Source organism: Lontra canadensis, unplaced genomic scaffold, assembly GCF_010015895.1.
Source record: "Lontra canadensis isolate GAN:19392208 unplaced genomic scaffold, GSC_riverotter_1.0 scaffold21, whole genome shotgun sequence".
Lineage (NCBI taxonomy): Eukaryota > Metazoa > Chordata > Mammalia > Carnivora > Mustelidae > Lontra > Lontra canadensis.
In genome coordinates this window covers 18,874,439-18,900,418 of record NW_022631015.1, presented here as the reverse complement: position 1 = coordinate 18,900,418, position 25,980 = coordinate 18,874,439, and the positions used below count along the sequence as shown (strand labels likewise).

The window sequence follows — 25,980 nt, the reverse complement described above, 5'->3', positions numbered from 1 at the left end:
TCTCGGGCTCCAATGGCAAAGTTGTGCAGTTGAGTAGAACCAACAGAGACTTATGGCTCACAAAGCCAAAAATATTTACTCTCTGGCCCTTTAAAGATAAAGTTTGGGGACCCCTGCCCAAGAGGAGGTGAACTGTGTTCTTTAAATATATTCCTCCTATGCAGACTATGAAAAGGTCCTTCAAGTGTTTCAAAGACAGTATCTCCATATCGCTACCCCTTTATGGCAGGGCATTTTTATGTGAACTTTAATAACCACTGGATGAAGAGTATTAAGTGCTAGGAGCAGTGTTTAATAAGAGAATGCAGCACACTAACAACTAAAATTCTTCTTCATCTGGGTCATAGTTCTATTATTATCATTTAGGTGAGAACTCTACCCTAGATGGGAGCTTGCGACTCTCACTCTCTTTTTATTTTCTATGCATTTTCTTTTTGCTACATTTCTTTATCTTATAGTTAGGGTCCAGGCGTATATTAGCAAAGATTATCAGAGACTAATCACAAAAATATGCTCCCTACTTTCTTATAGTATTCTTGTCTACCAATTCAGCCAAAGTCATATGTGATTTCTTAAAAGTAAACATGTTTTAAAAGATAAATTCTTAAAATGTGCTACAAAAAGTTAGGGAGATACTTTTTTTTTTTTTTTTTAATTAAAGTTAGGGAGATACATTAAAACATTTACGTCTCTATTCCTGGTGGGGAACAAATCCAAGGCAATCAACATAAAATTCCCCAATGGTTGAAATCAGTCAGAACCTCCAGATACCAAATGTTGAGAAAGAAAAAGTACTAGAGGGACAGGGCACCATACCCTGCGTTCAAGGCCCCACGATGTTAAAATTAGACTTTTGAGACACTCGATATGTACTGAACTGTTGAAATGTTTTTGAAGTTCTAGTTAGGTAAAAGGGATGGGAAAGAACTATTGAGTGTCAGGAGAATGCATACTTTGACCACGCGTCAATGATTCTTTAACTTCGGGCACTCCAAAAAGATCTCTGCAGATGAACAAAGATGTTATCTCCTTACCTCTATTGGGTCAGGCACTTCAAGTCTTGTTTCTGGAGGGGCTTTGACAACTATAACAGTTTGGTCTTTAAGGCCACTAATTTTTCGAATATCTTGATATGTAACGTAAGCTAACGTAGTAACTGTTAAGGAATGTAACCATTTAGAAGACTGACAGAACAGATGCATGGAAAAATTTTCAAGTATTTTATGACTTGTAAGAATATACTGGTCTCTCTGTCTCGATCTTTAGACACATGGGATCTCTTGCAAACCTTTTCTGGTTGATACTCAAAACAACAAGACAAATCGATAGCGTTCTCCTACTCATTTCTAAAAAGCCCATGGTGATGTAGAATGTTAAACGTGGAAATAGAATAGTTAAATTATCAGAAGAAAACCCAAACCCAGTTTGGTGGGGATTTCCTAGCACGGACATTCTGTGAACTTTGGTGAAGTGGTTCTATCACTCAAATTGAATGATGGTGGATCCCAAGTTACAGGGGGGGAAAAAAAAAGGTAAGCTCTATTTGCCCATATAATTTTTGGAACTCTGGTAACTACTGTCTGCTGCTTGACCATTAACAAATGTCTGTAGCCATGCACATGAACGCACGAGTAGCCAATAGACACTGTGGTGGAAGAACTCAGAAAACAGGTCAGGAAGACAGCTTGTTTTCTTAAGGGCACTTGGGCTGGTTGTGATTGCATACTGCCTACTGATAAGAAAGTCATCACTTCTGTTAGAAAAAAGTTGTCCTTTGTACGATATCACTATCACTATTTCAGTGTCCACAAGGAGGGAAGGCAGCTTCTAAGTGCTCTGCAACCTGAATTAATTTGAGAAACACTGTTGCAGGAAACGAGAGTGAAAGAGTATTTCACTACCCTTGGTCATGACTTCTGGGTGCTGAACAATTCTTTTAAGTGTCCTGGTGGCCGAACCTAGGAGGATATCATGAAAGACTATGGTACTTACTACATGATAAAGAGTATTCATGCAAGCTTGCTTGGAGAGACGAGTTTTTACTTGGCACTAAAGGAGCTCACATAGCTCTCTTGTAAGAGTCACATAACTCTCTTCTATAAGGAACACAGAGTGACATAAATAATATACAATGTCTTTAGCCTGTTGTGTTTTTTATGTTAGCCCACAAAAAAATGCCTAGGATAAAACAGCAAATCACATGACTCAATGAAGGCCTTTCTGCAGGTAATATAATATTAGAAAATAGAGTCTGTGATCTAACACATTTCATACAGAAATAAGGTTTAGACAGTCAGGAGGAAATGCTTCTCTTAGAACAGTGGCTTTTAATTAGAAATTGAAGGAAGCTAGGAACCCTACTGTGCAAAAAAACCCACATTCACCCCAGATCTGTATGTAGTTTTAGGGATATCTATCACAGATTGTCTTCTTTAAGTCTTAATGGTTGAGATGACAGCAAATTCAGTGCTGAGCTTGACAGGACAGCTCAGGCAAGAGTCTGGGTCTTAGGTCACCATGTACCTCGTCAAGGAAGCCAACTGTTGCCTTCATACGAAACTTGACAGTTCTGAGTTTTCACTGAGAACATGGAAAAACTGATAACCAGGTACCTACCCCATAAGTCCACTGTCAAAAAGCTATGTGACAAGTACTTATTAAACTAAAAACTCATCTGCAGTTACTCAACATCCTGCAGGAAGGAAAATTTCAACACATTTGTGAACAAGCTGTACCACATTCGGAACCGAATGGCAAATTGAAGTAAATTGTGCAAACACGTTTTCTAATCTTACAAACTTAAAAGTACTTCCACTGTGGCTCCCTCCTGAATTTGCTTTTTTGGGTTAGCAGCTCCCTGCAAGGAAGCTTTCAGTGTCTGCAACAAAGGCCCCAGAGGAAGCCGATGTTGTCGACGAGGCTGTAAGCTGCACATTCCAGAGAGCTGCCAATCACATGTAACCACCCTGTCTCGTCCTCCATGGAGCTCCCAGCTCAAGGGTGAATGAAACAGCTCGACTAGAGCTATTCTTGTTTTATCCCCCATAAGCCCACTCTGGCTGCCACTGGGGGTTCAAATCACCACACCTCTTCTCCACCTCACTCATCATCGGTGGGCAAGATCAATCCCGTGGTCGACAGAAAATAAGTAATCGCGGTTTCAAAAAACAGCCTCAATTGAACAATAAATGTCCCCCTACCCTCCAAGGGAAAGCCTCTCAGACATAAAAGGTAATGTGGAACCATCAGAAGGGGGGACACAACTTAAGAGGTGGGGTTTCTTTTTTTTTTTTTTTTTTTTTTTTAAAGATTTTATTTAGTTATTTACTTGACAGACAGAGATCACAAGTAGGCAGAGAGGCAGGCAGAGAGAGAGAGAGAGGAGGAAGCAGGCTCCCCAAGGAGCAGAGAGCCCGATGTGGGGCTTGATCCCAGGACCCTGGGATCTTGACCTGAGCCAAAGACAGAGGATCTAACCCACTGAGCCACCCAGGCGCCCCAAGAGGTGGGGTTTCTTAAAATACGGGTTTCATCTTCTATGCCTAACTGGGAATATTGCAAAATCTTCTCGTCAATGCGACGAAGTCATCTTTCTCCCTTTTTGTCGGGAGTGAGATGATGAGCAGCCAGTTTTCCTGTGACGGCCAACAGATTGTCAGCCAGTTGACAAGAACTGGCTTTTAAAACTATTTCTAAGGACCAATGTCTGTAAATGGATGGATAGACTGAGACGTCTCAAGCATCGGGGCTGGGAGGGCGGGTGATTCGGAATTCAGTTTCTGGTGTTGAGCATCAGCATGAACGCACGGTTAGAGGCTACAGAATGATTTTTCTAGGCTCTTCGTTCCTTCAGCTATAGCTCAGACAGATTCAACAAATTCCCATTGCTCCAATATCTGATGAAAAGAAAATAGAATGTGAGAACCCCAACAGTGACAGCGAACGCCACCAGAAATCTGGGGAGACAGAGAGGAAGCTGCTGGTTGTTGTCATTAATATTAATGCTGACACCTTATCTATCTTAGAACAGTGCTGCCCGACGCGCTGCGTGTATCCGTATGTCCCCAACCACACGTGAAGAACATGCGTTAACCAGGGTAAAATTCTACCTGTGCAGAAGACTCAGCCTGTCAACACTGGCTGTGTTCTAGAAGGCACTAACCCCCAAGGAACAGGTGCACAAAGGATATCTTTGGTTCTCTGAGTCTTCGGTTAGCAGTTTGAGGTCCAGGGTGCAGCTTTGGATCAGTTCATCTAATTTCTTCTCTTCCTGGCTGAGCTCGGTCACTTCCTTGGACAGGCCTTGACACTGGGCCAGCATGCCCCCATCTTCAGACAGACTGCAGCCCCTGGGAACCCAAACACAGACTCTTCGTAACTGCTCAGGGGCCAAGGGGGAGAGTGTGCGGGGGAGGGGCAGTGAGAAATGGTCCTTTTTTTTTTTTAATAAAGATTTTATTTATTTATTTGACAAAGAGAGATCACAAGTAGGCAGAGAGGCAGGCAGAGAGAGAGAGAGTGGGGGAAGCAGGCTCCCCGCTGAGCAGAGAGCCCAATGGGGGGCTCGATCCCAGGACCCTGAGCCAAAGGCGGAGGCTTTAACCCACTGAGCCACCCAGGCACCCTGCCCTAGAAATGTCCTTTTGAGTAAGATGTTCCCCCTTGACACAGGAGGACACACTTGTTAGCCAAGTGTTAACATCAGAACATTTATACTTTTGTATTTACTTTTTGTCCACACAGTCCTTCACTTCTCACACTACAGAAATTAAGTGGAGGGCAAAAAAACCCAATAAACCCCCAACACTGTAATTTCCAGGTTTCTTTCCTCCAGGAGGCCTGTTTTTTCAGAAGGCTCAAATTCAAAGGGCAAAAGGAGGAGCCCCTGCCTGCCACATGCCTTCCGGGAGGAAAGAGAAACAACGGGTGGAAAAAAAGGATAAAGAGATATTGAGAGACAGAAAAATGTGAAAGACAAGAGGAGTGGTTCAAATTCAACAGAAAATCATTCGGGAAGCACAAAAGACCTAGGTAGTTCCTGCGGGTCTTCTAGCAACCACGGAAAAGGAGGTTAAGGGAACAGATGTGTGCGCTGTACACGAACAAAGACCACTACCCAATAGGTTTCTCTAAACCACAGGCCAAAATGGGTCACTGAATTGTCAGAAAATTCCCTAAAAGTATAAAAAGTTCCCCATACTCAAGTCACGTTTGAGGGAGTCTTTTCTCCAAGCCAGCCTATAACAGATTTGTTTCTTTCCACAATGCCTTCATTGTTCCTCGTAAAATACCGGCCACACGAGTGCTCCGTCCGCAATTCACAAATGAGACTAACCATACACTGAGTCACACGTGTCGGTGGACAGGGGGCATGTGTTATCATCCCTGCGTTCCAGGAGGGACTGAGGCCTCTAAGTCTTGCCTCTATTTACGCAGAAAGCGAGCTGACCCGCCGTTAGAGCCACGGATGATGATACGTGGCCATGGGACAGCCACACGGCTGTGTTCATACAGAGCCGTGGTTCATTTCCAAACCCCTGTTAGAGACGAGCCGGGGACACGGGCCAGCATCCTTCAGGTGACACGTGTGAGCACACGCGGCCTCCCGGGTGCAGAGGAACAGCACCTTCATGGAGTGGGCAGGGACGCCCCCGCCTGAGGCCAACTCAACGTCTCCGACCGCATCTAGAGGGCAAAGAGCCCTTGGACTTCGGCCGGGGGGCTCAGGGGCAGCGGGGAGGAGCCCACGGAAGCAGTGCGGGCGTGAACGTGGCGCCGGGGCCCGGGGTCGTGGCTCGTACTCACATCCACTGCACGTTGTTCTTCGACTTCTTCTTGATGAGGTGGATGCCTTCTAGCACGTTGGTGATGTCGTAGATTCTCCTCTTTTGCACCTTCAGCACCTCCGCCGCCTTGTTCAAATCCAAGACCCCGTCGGGGGACTGGCCCAGCAGCTGAATGAACTTCTTGGTGAGCAGACCAAGGGATGTGTCATACCGTGTTTTTTTTGGGGGGAGTTTTTGGAGCTAAAAAAAAAAAAAACGCGGGGGGGGGGGGGGGGGGGGGGGAACGGTAAAGAAATGAAGGGTTTCTCCGCAGGTAGGCGAGCCCGGTTTCCCGCTGCAGCCCAAGGATTAGCATCCAAGCCAAGCCACGGCCAGCCTTCTCGGTAAGTTACAGAAAGCTATGAAATGGCTTTATTAGAAAAGGAAGGGACAGTATGAACTCCCGCTGCATGAAAGCGTTGTGCTGTGACGCTCCCAGGAGCTCCGACTGGGCCTCACCCTCCTCCCTGGGTCTAGGGAGGCGTCCCGCACACGGCAGGCCTCAACACTATCTGTTGAACGGATGAAAACGTGCTATGGTCTCCAAGCACCAGCACGTGCAGAGCCCAGCCCACGAGGGCCGGGGCTGCGAATCTCTCCTGCATTTCGTTTTCATGACGGGGGTGGTGGGGGGTACTCAGCCCGACCCCCCGCAACCAGCTCTGCAGGGTCCATGGTCTGTGTGTGTCTGGGACCTGGGCACCAGCATTCATGTCAACGAAGAATATCCAACCAGCCTTTCCATCGACTCGCCCCGTCCCTCCTGCATGTTCGGTCCTCATTCAATACCATATTTAAGCTGTTGGGCAGGTGTTCATTGCACAGGGTTTGGGACGGCCCGATTCGTAAACTCCAGGAAAGGGGAGAACAAAGTCTAATTTAGCATCTCCGTTAAACACCAGAGATATAAAGGGCTATTTCGTTGTTTCCAACCTACTTCTCTCTCTCTCGTCAAAGAAACAATCAGTGGAAAGGAAAACGAGCTGCCATGGTTGGGTTTCGGTCCATTCTGACAGCGCCTTGTGCGGAGCCACAGGACGAGGCGGGCACAGACCTGACTGACCCTGGCACCGTTCTACGCCCAGGGAGCCTGGTCTCCAAAGTGATGTCCATGAAGGGAAGTTAAAATTAAATTTGATTATAGAATGGTGCCAGGGAGCTTGTATTCCGAGCTGAAAAATGACACCGTACACATTTAAAAAGGCCTCCTCCCGAGTCAGTATTCAGGGACCGAAGGGACCCTACAGTGTCTGTGGGGTGTCTGCAGATACTCTGTTATTTTCTGGATGGGAACAGAGAGAGAAGTGCAAAAGGACACAACGTGCCACAATTATCCCCACCTTGGCACCCTCTCAGCCAGCAGCTTTCAAAGGTGGGAAGCCCACACCAAGGAGAGTACGAGACCAAATTGATCCTTACTTTTTGGACTATCTGGACTTCGCAGGGCGGCTCTTCCTTTGCCCTTGGGGGTTTTTAAGCCATCTGCGAGGTACTGATGACCGCTTTCTCCTAGCTCCAGCCTTCGCTTTGCCTGCAACGGGAAAGTGCAATCGTTCATCACCGGTCACGCGGGCGATCACAAGCAGTGGGGCTGCCTGAGACCCAGACCAGTCAAACAGGCTGCTGGCCCCTCTGCTCTGCCTCACCCAGGACCCTGTCATGCCCCCCGGCCAGCTGCTGGCTCCAGGTCTGCGCCGGCGCCGAAACGCTCTTCACCTGCAAGGGATTACCTGTCTAGGCTCAGACGGACCCGTCCACTGGTCCTTTAGGGTTAGGTCACGAGCCACTCTGCTTACCCCTTTCACTGATTCAACACTATGTGCCAGGCGTGCGGTGAGACAGTCAGACCACAGCAGACACCCTGGATCGTAAATTCGTTTTTCCCTTGCGACACTCCGCCGCCGACCTTCACTCATCTCTGATCTGGGTTGACCTCTTTCCTTATGCTCCCCACCAACGCTGTGTTTCTGTGTATTATAACACTTATTGGATAGAAGGGTTATTTTACTTATCTGTTTCTCATTTCCTTTAAGGCAGGGACTGTTTCCCATTTATCTTTGTATACCTAGGGTTTGGCAAGGAGCCTGGGTTTCTGTAGGTATTCAATCACTCTCTCTATATACATATATTTATGTTTAAAGAAAGAGTGATTAAACAGTAACACAGCTAGTCACAGACTGCAAACGGTCATTCGTCAGAATAACAAAAATGCAAATGCTCAATCTTGGGTTTCCACTAGTATTCCTGTCTCCATTTTTGTCATCAAACCAGGCCAATGAGGAGTCTTCATTCAGTTTTTTCTTTTGTTTTAGGGAGGGGCAGAGCAGAGGGAGAGAATCTTAAACAGCCTCCACGCCCGGCATGGAGCCCCCCCATGGGGCTTGATCTCAGACCCTGAGATCATGATCTGAGCTGAAATCAAGAGTCGGACGCTTAAGCGACTGAGCCACCCAGGCACCCCTTCATTCAAGTTTTTCATCTAATTTAATTTTACTTAAAAAATATCCATTTGGTGTCTGTGGACTGGGCACTGGTCTTAGCGAACGGAGGTAAAGCAAGATGGGTAAGTGCGTCTGCCTCCCTAGCTTGCAAAGTCCTAGAGAGGAGACAGATAATTAAGTAACTGTTGTGTACTAACTAACCATACGGTGGGATGGGTGTTTGGACAGGAAGGCCACCGACTAGACACCCGGCATGGCCACGTTCTTCTCATGAGGGGACGCACGATTTCAACATAACCCCTTATGACATGGAAACGGAGGGATAACTTATCAGCTGAGGACAGAGATGCAGCCTCTCCATAGAAAGTTACCCGCGAATCTTGCTCTGTTCTCTCCACCAGTCCCCAACCGCGTGTGGCCTCCCCGCAGCAGCATGTGCTCGAAGTAGGAAATACACGCTGGAGGTAAAAAACTTAGCACAGGAAAGGGTAAAAGATCTCACTAGTCGTTTTTACGCAGATTACATGTTAAAATGATGCCATTTTGGCTTTATGAAATATGATTAAATCAGATAGTATGAAAATTATTATTCTATCTATATATATAATTTTTACCTTGTGGTTTGCCTTTTTTCTGTTGGGCAATGCTGGGCTGAACTTCACTCTAAAGGCCTAGGAATGACATCTGGCAGATTTCTTAACATCATTTTCCCCTCCCAAATATTCGGTCAAATCCTTGTGTGAGCCTGTTGTGATGGTTGGCCCCCAAACATGCCCTCTTCATGAGGCAAAATCTCCCTGATTGTTTTGGGGGAGCAGTCCTCCCCGGTGCTAGCCCAAGTGTGTTGTGCCCCGATGAGACCCCGGCCTGGCCCCCCCAAAATGGCCACGGTGAGCTACATATGACCAAAGCGTGGTAAAAAAACGCCAACCCAGGGTGCCTGGGTGGCTCAGTGGGTTACGCCGCTGCCTTCAGGTCAGGTCATGATCTCAGTGTCCTGGGATCGAGCCCCACATCGGGCTCTCTGCTCAGCGGGGAGCCTGCTTCTTCCTCTCTCTGCCTGCTTGTGATCTCTCTCTGTCAAATAAATAAATAAAATCTTTAAAAAAAAAAAAAAAGGCCAACCCCAGGGATTTTTCTGGAACTCCTGGCAAGGAGTTGTTGTGCCTTCCCCAGAAGGCTGACATCAGCCAGAAGCCATGGAGAATGGAGGGCCCACAGGGGCGAGTGGAGTGGAGAAATGGAGAGAGAGGGTCTGAGTCTGTCCTTCAAAAGTCTGAATCAAGGTCATATGCTAGGGGCCACGATTGGTCTTTGCCTCAGATTTCTCCGTTGCATTAGCCCATAACATCTCCTTTTTGCTTAAAGCTCTTCGAGTTAGGGAAATGAAGTGTGGTGTTGCAAGCGACAGCCTGTGGGATGGGCTGAGTCGAGCTGAGCCCTGGTGCAACGGGGAGCTGGCAAGCCTCATTCCGGAGTGGCAGAGTGGGTGGGTCATTTCTGGGGCCTTCAGGAAATTACCTACAAGAGACCTCATTTGAAGCTTGCCTGAAAGTCGAGAGGGGAACAGCTTTGCTAAGGAGGCCTTTTCTCTCCATAGAAAGCAATCTGAGAGATACAGAGCTGTATTCCCTCCAGGTGAAGGGCCCCGGAAAGAAGCCGATTGGGAAAAGAGCTAGAACTCTTGGGCCGGGAAGTCTCAAAGTCTATATAATCTCTCCTAACACTGGCAAGAAAGAACCACCCACAGGCTAGTCGCCTGGGGGCATATTACTTTTGTCTTCCCATCAAGGCTATTGTTCCAAATTGCTTTGAGGCAAAGGCCTATGGAAGCCGTAAACTGTAGGCTGGGGAAATTCCCGGAGATCTGTTGCTAAGAAACAGAGGTCCAACTTCAAGGACCAGGACTAAGCAGGTTGTGTGCCTTTGGATAGTTGATCCGATCTAAATAGGTAGAAAATCTACAAAATCTTAAAGGCAATTCTACTGCCAGAGAATCCTTAAGTCCAGAAAGCAAAGGTCTAAGATAGCTCAGCCTCTAAGGGAATCAATCACCAAGCCCCTACGTCTACAGCAAGAAATGAGCAGCGCGGGGCACCTGGGTGGCTCAGTGCGTTAAAGCCTCTGCCTTCGGCTCAGGTCATGATCCCAGTGTCCTGGGATCGAGCCCCACATCAGGCTCTCTGCTCCGCGGGGAGCCTGCTTCCTCCTCTCTCTCTCTGCCTGCCTCTCTCTGCCTACTTGTGATCTCTGTCTGTCAAATGAATAAATAAAAAATCTTAAAAAAAAAAAAAAGAAAAAAAAAGAAATGAGCAGCGGAGGGAGGTCAGCCCCAGCAAATCCTCCTGGAGGGTAGAAATTGAGGCGGTCCTATGGGCTGTACCAACAGTCATCGTCCCACCAAGTCTCCCAGTGCCTGGAATTTACTGCCGTGCAGGAGACAGGACGCGCTTTGGGAGGTGATCACTGTGTCAACTCCCTTCTCCCAATGGATGCTTCTGGTAGGGCTATCCCATGAGCCTTCGTCCAGGGTGCAGTGGTAGGGGCTGAACGGATTTGAGAGGGACACACAGTACTTAATACCTGTAGCTCCCAGACCTGGGGACGGACGGGCACAGTAACCGGGCTCTCTCTTGGGAAAGGGCCAAACACTCTGGTCTCTGACGGAGCAGCGTTATGTCAACGCTTACCTTAACAGAGGCAAGCACGCACGCCCGGTTAAAAAACCCAGAAAAACTGGTTGGGAGGTTTTAAACAGTCCAGGTGGTCTCTGCTCACACCAGGGCAGATGGAAATTTCTCTCAGTCAGAGAGAGATGTTTGTTTGCTTAGGGTCACCATTTCCCTGAACTGGGAGTTACTCTGTTTACAAAGAGACCTTCATATCCCAGGGCCCCACCGGTAAAGCGACGCATCTACCTGGTGCTCAGCAGAAGGCCAAGCCATCGGGTCCTCACTGAGAGTAAAGGCTGGACAGGAGGACTGAGCCGCGGGTCACCCCCACTGCTATGTTCCTGAGGCATTATCCGGGGAGGCTTTTATTATAAAGGAACCATGTGCTAATTTGAGAACCTAGGCCCAAACGGAGATGACGTGCTGTTGTAATGAACAGTTGTACTGTTAAATTTCTGAAAATGTATATATAAAAATAATAGGAATAACTGTCAGGCAGCCAAGCGGTGGGCCGTGAGGGGGAACACGCAGTTTCTGCCAGCCTGGCCCCGATTTTTCCCTTCGGGGAAGAAACTTCTCCACAGTCCTTGGTTCAGGTGGTTTCTTTGTCTCTCAGCCTGACAAGCAAAAACCCTGATGACCAACATCTTAGCCTGACCCTTCCCATCAGGGGCTCAAAGGAGAGGACTGCAATCTGGGCCCACCTATCACTGCATTCCAGTCCCTTGGCTAATGCGCCTATGACCAAGGCAGGAGAATTAGCCAGTGCAGGGACTTTGGTTAGAAACGGAGGGTTCTTGTCACTGGGAGTTCGTAGGATGTAAGCCTAGAGCCACGAGGGTAATGAACCAACATGGAAGCAAAGAGATGGAGAGAGACTGAGTCCCAGTACCTTCGAGGGAGGTGCTAGATAGAGCCATGCGCAGAAGCAGGTCTACCCAAGACTTCCATTTGTGCGAACCAACACATTCCCTTTCTTGGCAGAAGAAGACTGAGTTAGATCACCGCCATTTGCAACCCTTTGTCCTTAAAGAGCCAGCCTGTCAGCATTAGCCAGAACACTAGGAACGTCTGAGGACGACACATCGTCACACACCGTTCATTGCTTTCCATCTCATCATGCGATCTCATTTTCACGACATTCCCAGAAGGTAGTTGTTATTATTATGTCCTATCCTACAGGAGAAGGTGGAGGTTTAGTAACTTTTCCGAGATCCCATGGTCAGTAAATACACATACTCCAAGGTTGGTGCCTATGACAGCTTTACGGAATGACTGTGAAAACCTGCCACGTAAGAATATTTGGAAAGTTTCACTAAACTGATGCCACCTTACTCTATGATAAACATAGACTTTTACTTGTGCCATAATTTTTAAGAACTTTCCTTTACACAATAAACACACGAGGAAATTCCCAAAGAGCGCAAATGCGTTTATGAGAAATGCACGTCTCTCTCCCTGCTGCTGGTCCTGTTCCCTTTCTCTAAGGCAAGACTGTTCAGTTCCTTCCATTTATTTTCCTTATTTATTTTCAAAAGATTTTATTTATTTGAAAGAGAGAGTGAACACACAGGTTGGGGAAGGCACAGAGGGAGAAGAAGAATCAGACTCTCCACTGGGCAGGGAGCCTGACGCGGGGCTCGATCCCACGACCCTGAGGTCATGACCTGAACTGAAATCCAGAGGCAGACGCTCAAAGAATTGAGTCACCCAGGCGCCCCTCCCCCCGTGATACCCTTTTAGACAGACTACAGAATTACAAGTATGTATATAGGTGTACACCACTGCAACCTATAAAGAAACTGTACACAAATGATAGTAAACCACACATTACTCTATTCACACATCTTCAAGTTTGACCTGTCGGTACACAGAATGACTTTATTGTTCATAGCTACAGAATACTGGATTAATTAGTACACCATGATTTGTTTACCTAACCAAACACTTACTAACAGACACCCAACGCTCTTCTAGAAACAACTACATTTTCCCAGTAAGCGTTCATGACAGCATTTTGGGGTAGCTATTACCATATCCACCTCGCACCGAGGAAGAGAAGGTAAGGATGTACCTAATGTCTCCGTGAAGTCACAGACACCAGGATTGGAGCCCATGCCTTCCCTGGACTGATGGAAAGCAATAGCAATTTTCAGGGCGCCAGGGCCTCATTTTGCCATCATAACTCACGTATATGCTACCGGTTTCCTCACTGGACCATGAGCTCAGGTCTTAAGTAGCCTTGCACTGGGCATGCACTCAGTCGAATTTATGTATCTATTTTGAATGAACCAAGCAATAAATTCCCACAGTCACTTGGCAGGTAAATCACAAAGCTCTGACATTACCCACCTGTGAGGCCGGCAGGTATGTTGTAATGCATGCGTCTAGGCAGACATGTATGTGTCTGTACACATATACATATGCTGGAGATTAAGCTCTACCTATTTGGAAAGGTTTTCAAGAAGTGCAAAGGGGGAAAATTAAAGTTGCAGAAGGATACATAAAATGGGATTTTATAAGGGTAAGAAAAACTATAAAACATACACTTTGCTCTAAAAATTTCCAAGTATCCAGAGAGGAAGAAAGTCTGGAAAGATCCACATCATATATTAATGGAGGTTATCTCTGAGAAATAAAATTAAATACAGGGTAATGATTTCATGTTTATAGTTCTATAATATTTGATTATATTTTACAAAGCAATGTGTACATATTAAAAGCTATACCTTCTAAACTAGCAACTTAGCTCTTTGAAGTATATTCGGAGAACATTTATGTTGGTTCTAGGGTTTGTCTATTAAAAACAGCACAGCCAGTTTCTTGAATATTTTTATGTTTTGCCACATATGTCCAACATGAACACCCAATTACAGGAGAAAAATTCACTAAGTTATTGTAGGTTTATATAACGGAATGTTATGCAATTAATAATGACGTACATCTATATATAAGTTTAAAAGAAAAGTAGGTGTGAGTAGTAAAATTTTATTTTTGTGGGGAAATTATATGCATAGAAAGAACGGATATCTAAGGATATATAGCAAGTAATTTAAGAGTATTAATCTTGGGGTGGTAGGATTACAGTGGTTTTGTTTTTGTGTGCGGGTTACTTGCATCACAAGACAAAAATCACTTCCATTTGCCATTTGAGGTTAGACAAAAGAAAGCTGCTGGTTTGTTCTTTAGGCTGTTGAAAATCTTATGTATCATTCAGTAGGTATGGCTATGAGTTCTCATCAGAAATGGGATGGATACACTATCAGAAAGGCATCCTAGGATCACGATGGGGAGGGAAGTGGTGTTCTTATCTACCATTAGACTGAACCACAGGAAAAAAATTAAGTCGAGAAAAAGTCATAGCCTGCTGTAGTTCACAAACTGAGCCCTAAAATAAACTCCCTTTACCCCAGTTCATAAGAGATCCCGGCAAGGGAAAGAACGGGATCTACGATACATTCTGTCTCACAGCCAAAGACGAGACAGGGCATTTTGAACGGAGGAAGAGGAGAAACCGAAGATGGAAATTAGATAAAAAGAATGAGGGCCAGGTTAGGTTCATTAGTGAAATAACCCAAAGGACATACTCTTCATCCAGCTCCAGACCAGACCACAGCTGAATCTTCCTTGGATTCTGGCCATTAGGTCGATAGGTTAGGGCAGGAGGATTTTAGGAAAGGACTACAAAGCTTCCAGTTCCTACATAGGAACTCAATGTTGTTTTTTTTTTTTTTTTTTAATTTTATAAATTTTATTTATTTTTATTTGACAGAGATCACAAGTAGGCAGAGAGGCAGGCAGAGAGAGTGAGGAGGAAGCAGGCTCCCTGTCGAGCAGAGGGCCTGTTGTGGGGTCGATCCCAGGTCTTTGTGATCATGACCTGAGCCGAAGGCAGAGGCTTTAACCCACTGAGCCACCCAGGCGCCTCGGAACTCAATGTTTATTAAGTGCCTGCTGTGTACCAAACCCTGCACAGGCAGATAATTGACTGTAAAAGGCGATATGGTGGCCCCTGCCATAAGGGACGGCACGCAAACCAGGAATGGGAAATGCATGGTTTGGACAGCAAGGAGCCCGCGGCTGGGGGCAGGCCGGCAGGGGGGGGTGGATGGACAAGAAGAGGGTGGAGGTCTGGAGAGGGTGGTTAGAGGGGGTGGAGCTCGAACCACGACCCGGGAGACAACGGGCTCTGTCCTGCACAGAAGGGAGTGGAGTCCGGGACCATGAATGTGCAGAGGCGCAGAGACGTGGAGGGCCCCGGGTCAGGGGTGCTGGTGGGTAGGCAGGGGCTTGGGTGAAGAAGGAGCCACATCGTCGGTCCCTTCCGCGCCGTGTGGCTACTGAACCACACTCCGTGTCTCCTTTTCCTGGAGATGAGGGTACCTAGGACGAACAGCTCAAGGTCGTCCTCTCCAGCCTCCCTCAGCCAAGGGCACGTTCAGAATCCACGAGAGCTGGGTCTGTCTCTGAGCTATTAGGTGGGAAGCGAATCAGAACCCGAATTCTCCCTGAGACCTGGCGAGCCACACGGGCATGCAGAAGGCCCCGACCATGCATGTGGAAACAGAAGTAGCAAGCGTGCGTTTTACCTCGAGGAAGAACGCCGCATCCATCACGCACACCAGCCCCACCGGTGGGGAGCGGAGGTCTCTCTCCTCCCCATGCCTCCAAATCCCCCCACCACTGGGGACCGAGGATGGCCCCCAAACTTGGCCGTTTTTCTTCTTTTCATGTTTAAACTACAGATCTAGGGCATCTTAACTTCACCATAACTTACGTTTGTGAACTGGTCTGGGAATTTAACCACATAACGTGTGAGGGCTTCTCAGGGAAAAGAAAGCCTGACTTGTGGGACGGAAGCCGTTGGACTTAGACACTGGCCACGGCATCCCTTTCTAAAGGCATCTGCTTTGTTTTTTAAGAGTAACTGGAGACAGGGAGCCTGGCTGGCTCGGTTGGGACAGCCCAAGACTTTTGATCTCAGGGTCGTGAGTTCAAGCCCCACGCTGGGTGTGGAGCCTACTAAAAAGAGAAAAAGAATAATTTAAGACAATTTAAAAGAAAAATCAATGTACATGATTTTTTAAAAAATCCACTAGTTCAGGCAGCTTCTAGTGGTTCCCTCCCCAGGGAAATCGACTTTCCTCTTTCTCAGGGCAGTCAACTCAGCATCTCTAAGGAATAAGCGTGGCTAGCTACTTCCGGACAAAAATGTCCAGCACCCAGTGAGGAAAATCACCCAATCAAAGATGACCTCACCTGTGTACACCCATCGTAGCTTTTTCTCCGTCCTCTCAGGTATTCAAGTCAAGTCCCTACTTTCTCTCCCACCTGAAACTCCTGGACCTCTGTCGAGACTCTTGACTTTTCTGCAAGCTTGTTGTAAAGCTGTCGTGCTGTGATCTTCCACTCCCTGAACCGCGTTGAAGCCTGACGGGGACACCCGTCACTTTGACTGCTCAGCCTCTGAACCTTCCCTCCTATGGTTAGCAAACTCCCGACTCTATCAGTCTCGGTGGGAGGCACAGTGGCCTTTCCATCTCAGATGCTGAAGGCTCCGTGCACTCCCTCCTTGCTTGCCCAGAACTGGGGCCAGGCCCGTTACCTGCGTGGGACGGACAGACAGACACACCGGCCCCGGACCTGGAATCTGGACTGCTCTGGTAAACCAGCAGGCTGTGTGGTGGTGGCTGCTGGCGCCCGGGAGAAATCACTGGGGTTGCTGGACTCGTTCTGGGGCTCGACACATGGGCTGCGGCTCTGGCTACGGATCCTTCCTTCGCTCCTGCCTGTTCTCCAAGCCTGGTGCTCTCATCCTCCATCTCCTCCAATAAACGCCCTTTCTGCTTCAGTCATGTAGGGCTGTCAACCGATGGCTTTCCGGGAACACACCCGAATGATGGTACGGAAGAGAAAATCCGAGTCCTTGCAGATCTGACGTGTGAATTTCATGCCCACGCTCCACGGGTCAGCTAAGTAAAGGACTTAGTAAAGGGCACCGATTGCCCTCAGAACCCAGAAGTCACTGTTCTGGTGGTTTTCTTTGCCTTTTTGTGCTACTTAGCTGTTCTTACATCAGATTTAGCTGCCATTCACTAAATTTTTTTTTTTTTTTAAGTTTGGGCAACTAGACTTTTAATATCCAAGAGCAATTGTTTTGCTTTTGCTCTGTGATCAACCTATTTTTATAGCATCTTGTTCTTTTATGAATAGGAGAGTCTTTCCTTCGTCACTCATTATTTCTTTTAAAGTTTGCTTTTGTTTCCTATTCAATCTATTTTCTCCACTGTCCTCTTTTCCTGCTTAAAGAAAAAAGAAATCTTGGCCCGACTCGGTAATTGTTGCAGTCCTTTTTCAAATGTCTAGTCCCTATTTAAGTGACACCTGCAGGCTGTGTGACTCAGATTGAGGTGATATCCTTAAATGCCAGAATGGAGCTAATCCGTTTATTTCGAGAAGATTTCTCAAAACCTATCTGGCAGAGGAAAAGACTCCTGGATTCTACATAAAGTCCTTCCTGTCAACTCCTGTTTTTACCTTTGGTTTTGCCATACCTCAGCTTTTCCAAGGCAGACCAATGTTCTCTCTGGCCCTAGTTTCCTCTTTTTTTTTTTTTTTTTTATGATTTCATTTTTATTTGAGAGGGCTGTGGGGATTGGCACAGGGAGAGGGAGAAGGAGAAGCAGGCTCCTCACTGAGCCAGGCACCCGATGTGGGACTCGATCCCAGGACCCTGGAATCATGACCTGAGCTGAAAGCAGGCACTTAACCAACTGAGCCACCCAGGCGCGCCTGTTTGTTTCTTTTTTAAAGATTTTATTTATTTGACAGAGAAAGAGTGCACACAAGCAGGGGAGCGGCAGAGGGAGAGGGAGAAGCAGGCTCCCCTCTGAGCAGGGATTTTGATGCGGTACTCGAATCCAGGACCCTGTGATCATGGCCTGAGCCAAAGGCAGAGGCTTAACTGACTGAGCCACCCAGGCGCCCCCTCTCTGTTCTACTTTACTGATTTCCACTCCTCCATCCTTTCTCTGTGTTCCAGAAATCTGCTGAGTGATCTTGTCCACTAAAAACCTCACTCTCATTTTCAGTGATTTTTTAAAACTGTTTACTATTATTTTCATCAGGCTTCCAGGGAAAGGAGATATCTCGGTTTGACAATGTGCCTTTCTGAAGCAGAAGTGTCTGTGTATTTAATTCTCGTTTATCAGCAGGTGATACCGACTACTCACCGTGTGTAAGGCACTGAGCTAGGCCCTCCCCACGATAGAGGCAATGGCTCCTTTTGCATGTAAGGGGAGCTGAAGCCCAGACATCCTTACTACCTAAGTCTCTACCCCAATAATCGAATATGGATTATAAAAAAGCAAAAACCTCTGAAAGCCTTTTACAGATTAATTCTGTATCTGTACCAAATAAAGAATAAGTGAATAAGAAGCTTAAGAGAAGGGCCTGATTAATAAATTAGATTAAATGTTATGCAAATGAGGTGAAAATAAGTACTATTTTTAATAACGAGAAATACAAGTGATGACCTTTCCTAGCATAACCATCGTGGTCTCTAGAACAGAGAGGGCAAAAGGTTTGGAATCCCCCACACAACGCTCAAGCTTTATTATTCCCTTTGAAGCCTGCACCTCACATGCTTTTGCAGGAATGCAAACTCGGCCAACTGCAATTAAAGCACTACCTGAGAAGAGAGTTTTAAATTCAGTCACATTACCCAGTTCATCATGTGTTTTTCTTTTAAGTTGTTGCTAACCTCAAGGATATAGTTATTGCCCATAAAACAGAATTTAAGAATTCTTCTCTTCTGACAGCCTCATTTCCAGGTTGGATGTTGGCACAAAGGATTCACACTAGATTCAGTAATGGCCAGTTGCAAAGCGTAGGCTCTGCTGCTCAGATATCTCCCCAAAAGGGCATACTTGAGTCTCCCACTGGGGTACTATTCAGTTTATCTCCACTTTCCTTTCCAACTCCTAGTTTTTGGTCTTAGGACTTTACCTCATTTCAACACCAATGGAAAAAAACCAGGAGTTGATGTTTTTTCTATACAGGGCCAGGTAGTATATATTTAAGACATTGTGGGACACAGTCCTGTTGTAGTTCCCTTCACTGTTCAAAGTAACCATAGTTCATAAATAAATGGAAATAAATGGACTTCCTTTTATTCCAATAAAGCTTACTTACAAAATGAGCCCGGAGCCAGATTTGGCCCCCAGGCCACAGTTTGTGGACTCATGGGATAAACCATTATCCTTGTACAAGTTGATTTATGATTTTCTTAAAGGGTATTTATACTGCTCATACCAAATACTAAAATTTTATGAAGAAAGCCAATCATTTTTTTGGGTAATGGAATTTTGTCTCTGTCATACTTTGTGTTATATGTGATACACACACACACACACACACACACACACACACCCCAAAGTGTATAAAGTATATATAAAGTATAAAGTATAAAGTATATATATATATATATATATATATACACACACATACACTTTGGGTTATATGTTTTTATATATATATATATTTTGTACTTCCTTGATATATATGTATATATATGTGTGTATATATATACATATATATGTATATATATATCAAGGAAGTACGAAAAATACAAGCAAATTTGAGCTATCCGTTTGAACAGCTGAACCTCAGCAGGAAACAATGATAATTAAACACACGAACATACTCTTTGTTTTATGCCCGTAACCTTCAAAGCTAAAGAGATAATTTATAGGTGCAATGATGAGCTATAAACAAATTCTTACTATGGGTTTGACAGATCAATTTTAGAGAAGATTAACTGCTTCATGACTTAAATAAATAAAAAAAAATCTCTCAGCAAACTTTGTCCCATTGAGTTATTGTAGAAACATCAGACTAACTGTTCCAAATCTCAACCAGACTTCAGAATGTAGTTGCTAAAAAAGCTTGCAGGACAGCGTGAGCACCTTAAATCTCAGAAAAAGGGCACACATTTAATGATCGCTGTGGCTCCAAAAGACAGGGCACTTGGTCCTGGTGCACACAGTTTTACAAACTGCTCCCTGGTACAGAAACATGATAAATGGACTCCAAGAAGGAAGAACACTTTTGAAAGATTTATGAACCGAGGAACTAAGAAGTTCCTCTTAAAGAGGTGAAGTGTTACTATCCAATCTTTGTACAACTGACTTGAAGATCAAAGACTGCTACTTACCATGCACTCAACTTTCATTTAGTGGCAAACTTAATTCCTGTCTCTGAGAGTTGGGGAGTTTCTGGGTTGTAACACAGTAAGGAGGAACCCAGTTGGAGGCCAATAAACTCCCTGAGTTGAGAAGATGGAACAGAGAGTCCAGGGAGATCAAAGGAGCTCAAATTTGGACAGAGCCCTGAAAGGGGAGAACTGGTCAGAGGCACAATCTTGAAAACCTGTGGAGGGTCCCTCTTGAGAATCCAGCAGAATACAGTGTATGGGTGTGAGGAAACTCCCCAAGGCCAGGAAACACACCTGAAACAAATAAGAAAGAGAGAGTGCCCAGAGTTCCCATGGGGCCTGGAATTATAAAATTGTAGGCACACTGTTCCTAGCAGACAGACTTTGTGGGGGGAGGGGATGGACGATGGGACAACATACCAAAAAGTGAAAGCAAAACAGCAAGCAGCCTCATAACACAGAGGCATAGGTAGAGTACTCAGAAGGGTGTTGCTGCATTGGCGAGGCGACATTAGCCCTAAAATAAATACTGCTCTGGTCCCAACCTACAGAGCAAGAACTGAAAGATCAAACTATTTCTAAGAAAACCTAAAAGCATCTCAGAACAAAATTGAAGAATATTTACAGAAATACAAAAATGTCCAGCACACAATAATGACTATCATTCAACTAAACCTGGCTTCCAAGGAAGCATGAAAATATGACCCAGATTCAAGAGAAAAATCAATCAAAACTGACCTAGAACTAACACAAATGGAAGACTCAGTTGACAAAGACAGAAAAAACTTACAAGTTAATGTGACTATATTCCATATGTTCAAAAACTTAAGGGGAAGTCTCAGTGATTTAAACCTACAGATACAATGAACTCAACGAATCCCAAATATAAGGAAACACAGAGAAAACTGTAACAAGGCACATCACAATCAAATTCCTCATAATCAGTAATAAAGAGACAAATCTCCAAAGCCAGTAGGGGCTAGTGGAGGAATAGGTTACAAAAAAACAAAACTGAGAATCCTCATTTGTAACAATGTAGCCAGAAGGCAGTACATCTTTTTAAAAGTGAAAGAAAAGAAACTGTCAAGCTAGAATTCCATACCCAGCAAAAACATCTTTGGAAATCCAAAAGCAAACAGATACATTTCCAGTGATACAAAAGCTGAAGGACTTTTTTTTTTTTTTTTAACCAGAGGATCCACAATAAAATAAATATTAAAGGAAGACCTTCAAGGCAGAAGGAAATGATGCCAGCTGGAAATATGGATCTATACAAAGAAAGGAAGAGTCTCAAAAATTGTAACTACATGGTAAATGTGTGACTTCTCCCCTTATATTTAAATCTCTGTAAGACAACTGACTAAACAAAAATATAAATTACATCATGGCATTTATAATGTATGTGTAAGAAAAATACATGACAATACTAGCATCAAGGCTAGAAGGGGAGGTAAGTGGTATACTCTTAAGCATACCTAAATGAGTAGGGGTAAGAACGAAGAGCCAAGAATAACCAAGACAATTCTGAAGAAACAAGAACAAGGTAGAGAGAGACCTTGTATTGTATCCAAACTTGTACTGCAAAACTACAGTCATTAATGAAATGTGTACTGGCACAGGGAGGGGCAAACAGACGAAGGGAATAGGAGGGAAAACCCAGAAACAGTTCCACATGTACATGGAAATATCATGAATTCCAGACTGCTGGAAAGGATGACTATTTTTGTTTATGTCTTTGTTTTTTTAAATAAAGATTTTATTTATTTATTTGAGAAACAGAGAGAGAGAAAGAGGGAGAGCACAGGGGAGTGAGAGGGGGGAAGTAGACTCCTGCTGAGCAGGGAGCTCAGTGTGGAACTTGATCCCAGGACCCCAGGATCATGACCTGAGCTGAAGGCAGATGCTTAACCCAGGTGTCCGAATGTCTTTTTTTTGTTGTTTTTTTAAATTGAATTATATTCAATTGACACACACCACAACATTAGTTTCAGGTATACAACATAGGGATTCAACAACTCTTTACATCCTACTATGCTCACCACAAGCGTACCTACCAAAGAAGGACTATTTAATAAAGGGTGCCAGGACATCTACTGATCTGAGAAGAAAAAATATAAAACTGGATCTCTACCTCAAACCACAGACAAAATTCCACTGCAGATCTAAATGAAGGGACTAAACTTTACAGCTACGAGAAGAAACAAAGGAAATATCTGGCTTCAGGTTTTTCTTAAGAAAGAAATGCACAGATCATACATGTGAAAAACTACATTAAAATTAACTCTGGTCATCAAAAGACCACAATGAAGGCAAGCCACTGGTTAGGAGAAGATACATGCAATGCATATAACCTCCAAAGAATTATAATTCAAAAAAAGATAAAAGAATCAGTAGAAACTGGTAAGGAAAGGGAATACAACCCAAGAGAAAACAGATGTAAGACAAGAACAGTACTCAGAAGAGGGTACTAAATGGCCAAAATATTAAAATACATAATCAGGGAGATGTCAATTAAAAAGAAAGAATCCTGAGTGCCTGAGTGGCTCAGTCAGTTAAGCATCTGGTTTCGGCTCAGGTCATGATGCCAGGGTCCTTGGATCAAGCTTCACATCGGGCCCTCTGCTCAGGTCTACTTCTCCCCCTCACTCTCTGTGTCCTCCCTCTCTCTCAAATAAATAAATAAAATCTTAACAAAATAATAAAATAAAAAGAAACTTTTCACACCTGTCAGATTGGCAAAACCTACAAAGTCTGGAAATACCAGGTGTTGTAAACATGCAAAACTGTTACACCTTTTTAGTGGGTGGGGGTGTGGGGGTTAGGGGGTGCACAGGTACCCTGTGGATGCAAGTTTTGTCCATACTTAGTGAAAACCATCAACAGCTCAGTATGCACCATAAACTCCTGCACTCATGCCAAGAAGGCGTGGACAAGAATTAGTACCAGGCTGTAGTCATCAACATTGGTAAATCACACAAATTTTGAGTAAAAACAAACAAACAAAACCCATTACAGAACAGACATGGTCTCCTTACATAAAACTGGAAAACATTGAAAACCTTATTAAATAGCAATAGGGTACTCCATATGTAGTATGATTATACACACAAAAGGCACAGGTAGAAAAGAATAAGAAACATAGAAAAGAGGAAAAAGAAAAAGCCATTGGGGAGAGAAACAAGAATCTTCAACTGCATTGTTGTTGATGTCATTATATGGTGCTATTCTCTGAAATTTTTCTAGTAGAATTTTATTTTTATTTATTTATTTATTTTATTTTTTTTTAAAGATTTATTTATTTATTTATTTGACAGACAGAGATCACAAGTAGACAGAGAGGCAGGCAGAGAGAGCGAGGGAAGCAGGCTCCCCGATGAGCAGAGAGCCCGATGCGGGACTTGATCCCAGGACCCTGACATCATGACCTGAGCCGAAGGCAGCGGCCCAACCCACTGAGCCACCCAGGCGCCCTCTAGTAGAATTTTAAAAATGTAAGACGAGTAGGAGTCAGGGAGAAGTATGGATGTGTGACCCACTACTTGGAGGGTAATCTGGCAATATTATTAACATTTTTTAAAGATTTTATTTATTTATCTGATAGACAGAGATCACAAATAGGCAGAGAGGCAGGCAGAGAGAGAGGGGGAAGCAGGCTCACTGCCGAGCAGAGAGCCCGATGCGGGTTTCAATCCCAGGACCCTGGAATTACGACCTAAGCTGAAGGCAGAGGCTTTAACCCACTGAGCCACCCACGTGCCCCAAAAATTAATAATATTTTTAAACATGCACATCCTTTTGACCCCAAAATTGTATTTCTGGAAATCAACTTATCCTAGAGAAATACTACAAAAACATGCACAGGGAGGCATGTGCAGGATGCTTATAACAGTATTCTATTCAATGGGGGAAGTTAAAAAAAAGCCAACCCTCAATGTCCAGTGTCCATTAACAGGAGGATATTTAAGGAAACCACTCTGTATTACACACCCATGTTGGAGAACACTGTAGCAGTCTATGGTGAGAGCTATCTTTGGCTTCATCCAGTGACTTGCTAGTAAGAACAAAAAGCAATTCACAACAGTATTGGCGGTAGGATTGCCTATGGAAAAACAAAACCAGGCAAGGCAAGACCTGGCAAGAAGTCTGTCAGCAAGGAGGGAGGAAGTCAGTGTCCTCTACTGATGGAAGGTGTGCAAGAATACATATTTCGGGGCACCTGGATGGCTCAGTCCATCAAGCATCTGCCTTCGGCTCAGGTCATGATCCCAGGGTCCAAGGATGGAGCCCCGCATCGGGTTCCCTGCTCAGTGCAGAGTCTGCTTCTCCCTCTCCTTCTGCCTCTGCCTCTGCCTGCCGCTCCTCCTGCTTGTGGCTTGTGCTCTATCTGCCGAATAAATAAATAAAATCTTAAAAAACAAAACAAAACACACAGTATTTCTGCCTTTCCTTTTAAATTGGTAAAAATAGAATATAAATGGAGGAGGGTTCCTGGGTGTGGCTCAACTCTTGATTTGGGCTCAGGTCGTGATCTCAGGGTGGTAAGACCAAGCCCTGTATCAGACTGTGCTCAGCTGGGAGCCGGCGTTAGAGTCTCTCCTTCTCTGTCTTCCTCTGCCCCTCCCCTTGCTCCTGTGCTCACTCTTGCTAAAATCAATCAATCAAGCTTAAAAAAAAAAAAAAAAAAGAATAGAAACAAAGGAAACACAGGTTAAAAACACAATAACAACCTAGGCACCAAAGAAATGATGAGAAATCAGACGAACCAGAAGTTGAAAGTTCGGAGAGTGTGGGGGTGGGGGTGGGGCTCCTCAAAGAACAGCAAAGGACAAAGTTCAGTTAAAGAATGAATGGATGACCGGAAGGAAGGAAGGAAGGAATGGGGGTGGGAGCTTTCAGATTTTAGAATCAGTGGCCCTTTCTATAGTCTCACTTCTCTACATCTCCCTATGATTCGATTAACTCCCAAATTTTTAGAGAGGAAACTAAAATGTATCCAGTGCCTACTGTGTACTTCCGTGTATGGTTGACCCTTGAACACAGGGGCTAGGGCACCGACCCTTCCTTGTGCAGCCAAAAATTACATATAACTTCTGGCTTCTCCAAAACTTTACTAATAGCCTACTGTTGACTGGGCGCCCAAGAACGCAGAGTTGATTAATACACAGTCTGTAGTCATGTGTACTATATACTGTACTCTGACAATACAGTAAGCTCCGGAAAAGAAAAAAATCATAAGGAAGAGAAAATAAATTTAAAAGTACCGTACCGTATTTATTGTAGAAAAATCCACATATTAGTGGGCCTTTAATTTGTTAAGAGGAAAATTTCTTTGTATTTAAAAAGATTAGTGTATAGGCAAAGGGAATTAAAAGGTATAAACTTCCAGGTACAAAATAAGTAAGTCCTGGGAATGAAAAGTTTTGATGAAAAACAAAACAAAACAAAACTGATGTCAACATAGTGACGTCAGTCCTCAGACACACGGACTATTTGGAAGCAATATTTAACATAGTCTGTCGGTAACAGGAAGATTGCAGATTCATCTCTTCATCTAACGGTAAGAATGATAGTTGGCTTCCACAGCTGGTGTTCCTGGGATGAGTGAGTCCCCACAGATAATCCCTGTGGGTCTAGTCCTCTCCCTGGGGTCTTCCTTGCACATCACGGAAGAGCAAACAACTGGAAAACCTGAAGTAGACCCCAAATCATTTGATCCTCAACACGGTATATAAAAGGATTAGGCCACTCTAGTAGTGGGCGAGTCACCACACAACACCCAGAGTGGGGTAGATGATGGACCCTCCATTATCCTATTTGGTTTTTCCCCA

General features: G+C 44.7%; 1 protein-coding gene across 1 annotated transcript in view; it reads right to left on the bottom strand.

Moving 5' to 3' along the window:
• E2F3 (E2F transcription factor 3) overlaps positions 1-25,980 on the bottom strand; it is a 70,726-nt gene that overhangs the window by 1,999 nt on the left and 42,747 nt on the right. Inside the window, 5 exon segments of the mRNA XM_032861629.1 lie at positions 1,035-1,149; positions 4,191-4,349; positions 5,806-6,014; positions 6,016-6,026; positions 7,245-7,356. Of these exon segments, the coding sequence (XP_032717520.1) occupies positions 1,035-1,149; positions 4,191-4,349; positions 5,806-6,014; positions 6,016-6,026; positions 7,245-7,356 (606 nt within the window).